The 2,601-nt window shown below is 36.4% G+C and overlaps 1 protein-coding gene across 1 annotated transcript in view; it reads left to right on the plus strand.

Moving 5' to 3' along the window:
* LOC111084247 overlaps positions 1–635 on the plus strand; it is a gene marked incomplete at both ends in the record, with an annotated part of 3,368 nt that extends 2,733 nt beyond the window's left edge. The window contains one exon of the mRNA XM_022381015.1: positions 425–635. Coding sequence (XP_022236723.1) covers positions 425–635 — 211 coding nt within the window. The remainder of the gene's footprint in view (positions 1–424) is intronic.
* Positions 636–2,601: the final 1,966 nt, after the last annotated feature.

Genomic DNA, 2,601 nt, shown 5'->3' on the forward strand with positions numbered 1-2,601 from the left:
AAGGTTAAATCGGAGTTGTTGTTTTTTGAGGTGGGTTTGCCTTTAAAGCTCTCCAACGGCACACAAGGACAATATATTTCAAGTTTTATTAAGCTAGGCGCCACTTTTTTGTCCCACTATGTAGGAAAAAAAAAGGTACGTCCAACGAAGTTTGGACTGATATACTTGAACTTATAACCCCTTTAGATGTATTCTTTTATCTTGAATCTAGCCGGCGGTTTAAAGCAAGTTCATGGAATCCCGTTGTATTTCTTGAAGGTTCTTTGACACATTAATTACTTTAAATATAAAAAAAAACTTAGACGGGAACCTTCCAATGATAGAAAGACAAACGAACATGTATTCTTAACTTCTTACGTGGTGACCTGTACGGTATAGTTACAAAAATTAATAAGTTTTATGTCTATTTTCACTCGTACTGTAGGTCGACTGTGAGAATAGAACTGCCCAGAAAGTGGCACAGTCCTATGGTAGGCGTCGTCGAGCAGCTTCCCAAGCAGATCTTAGTATATTTAACATTCAGGCTGGAGACGTGGTCAGTGACGTCACTATGGAAAGTACTTTATTCGTCGTGGGTAATCTAAATTCTTCGGGGAAAGAAGAAGAAACTAAACAGGTCCCTGAGACAAGAAAAGGTGAGGACATTCTTTTGCTAAGGAAAGACTTTGTCATACAATGATTTAACCTCCATGTATTATTACATAGATGGTTAAAAAAACCTTTTTTTATTGAATTTTCTGTTGAGAATCAAACGGTAGGGCTCTTAATTAATTGTATATAAAATGAAGTAGTTTTTTACACACAAAAATATGACCATCCACTGCCAACTCTTTACCAATGAACAGTGGAATTGACCGATACCTTGTAATGCTCCAATATCTAAACTGGTGAACATGGTCAGTGACGGGTTTCGATCCTGTGACTCTCAGATTACAGGTAGAGCGCCCTTGCCACACGGCCATGCCAGGCTCGTATAGCTAACAAGATTGAAATATTGAAGTAGGATCACGAATAATATGAGTAACTACAATATGTAGAAGTGGGATCATGAATAATATGAGTAACTACAACACGTAGAAGTGGGATCATGAATCATATGAGTAACTACAACATGTAGAAGTGGGATCATGAATAGTATGAGTAACTACAACACGTAGAAGTAGGATCATGAATCATATGAGTAACTACAACACGTAGAAGTGGGATCATGAATAATATGAGTAACTACAACATGTAAAAGTGGGATCATGAATAATATGAGTAACTACAATATGTAGAAGTGGGATCATGAATCATATGAGTAACTACAACATGTAAAAGTGGGATCACGAATAATATGAGTAACTACAACACGTAGAAGTGGGATCGTGAATCATATGAGTAACTACAACACGTAGAAGTGGAATCATGAATCATATGAGTAACTACAACATGTAGAAGTGGGATCATAAAGTGTAGTGACTAATGAAAGCGTGAGCAGAATGTACAGTGGATAATGATAATAGATATTGCAGGAAGAAGTGTGAGTAGAATGTACAGTGGATAATGATAATAGACATTGCAGGAAGAAGTGTGAGCAGAATGTACAGTGGATAATGATAATAGACATTGCAGGAAGTAGTGTGAGTAGAATGTACAGTGGATAATGATAATAGATATTGCAGGAAGAAGTGTGAGCAGAATGATAATAGACATTGCAGGAAGAAGTGTGAGCAGAATGGTGAAAGTACAATGTTGTTTGACAGTAATTGATAGGTTATCTAATAACTTGTATTTTCACCAACACCACATGGAGGAAGAAAGAACTTCAGGATTTTGACCCGTATCTTACACGTTACTTGCTATAAGCGACGCCCGGCAGCTTTTCGACAACCAGTAATTGCCGCTTTGGTTACTGATGCGAAACGGCGAATTTCACGACAAAAACAGCACCCATGGAATCTTCAGAATGTTTTAGAAAATACATTTTATGCTCCACAGCTTCTGGCTCATAAGTTCATACACTTACCCGGATGGACATATATGTTCTTTTTATTACAATTGAAACAATAAAAAACATTGTTTCCTGTGTAGACAGGTGATTGTTCGGGTAAAACACGATATCTTAAAAGTTTGATTAACTGAAAATGTGCATGCTACAGCCGGAATGCAATATTGTCGACTTTCATTAGAAAACAGATTAGCGACATTAGTTGAAACGTTTATTTTATGAATATTACCAAGCTTCATTATTTAACACTGAAATATTTGAATCATTTCTCTTTGAATGTGAACAGACTTCAATAGGAGAAAACAAGATACAGTTAAAGTGATTTTCTTTCAACCTCGGGAAACAAAAATTAAACATATTGTTACGTCTCCGTTTCTTAATTGATTTTCCGTAACTTCGTTCCGACGAAACTTTAGCGACACAAGTCCTTACTTAATAAAACTGGTTTATTCTTTCCGAATACAACTTTACGATACACTCAACTTCAACAATCACGCTAAAACAAACGCTATAACGAACGAACGTTAACTTCAACAATACCCTGTGACTGCAGATCAATTACTCATTACCTACACACACATTCTTTACGTCATGTTGTGACCATCTTACAT

The sequence above is a fragment of the Limulus polyphemus genome, unplaced genomic scaffold (assembly GCF_000517525.1).
Source record: "Limulus polyphemus unplaced genomic scaffold, Limulus_polyphemus-2.1.2 Scaffold15265, whole genome shotgun sequence".
Taxonomy (NCBI): Eukaryota; Metazoa; Arthropoda; class Merostomata; order Xiphosura; family Limulidae; genus Limulus; species Limulus polyphemus.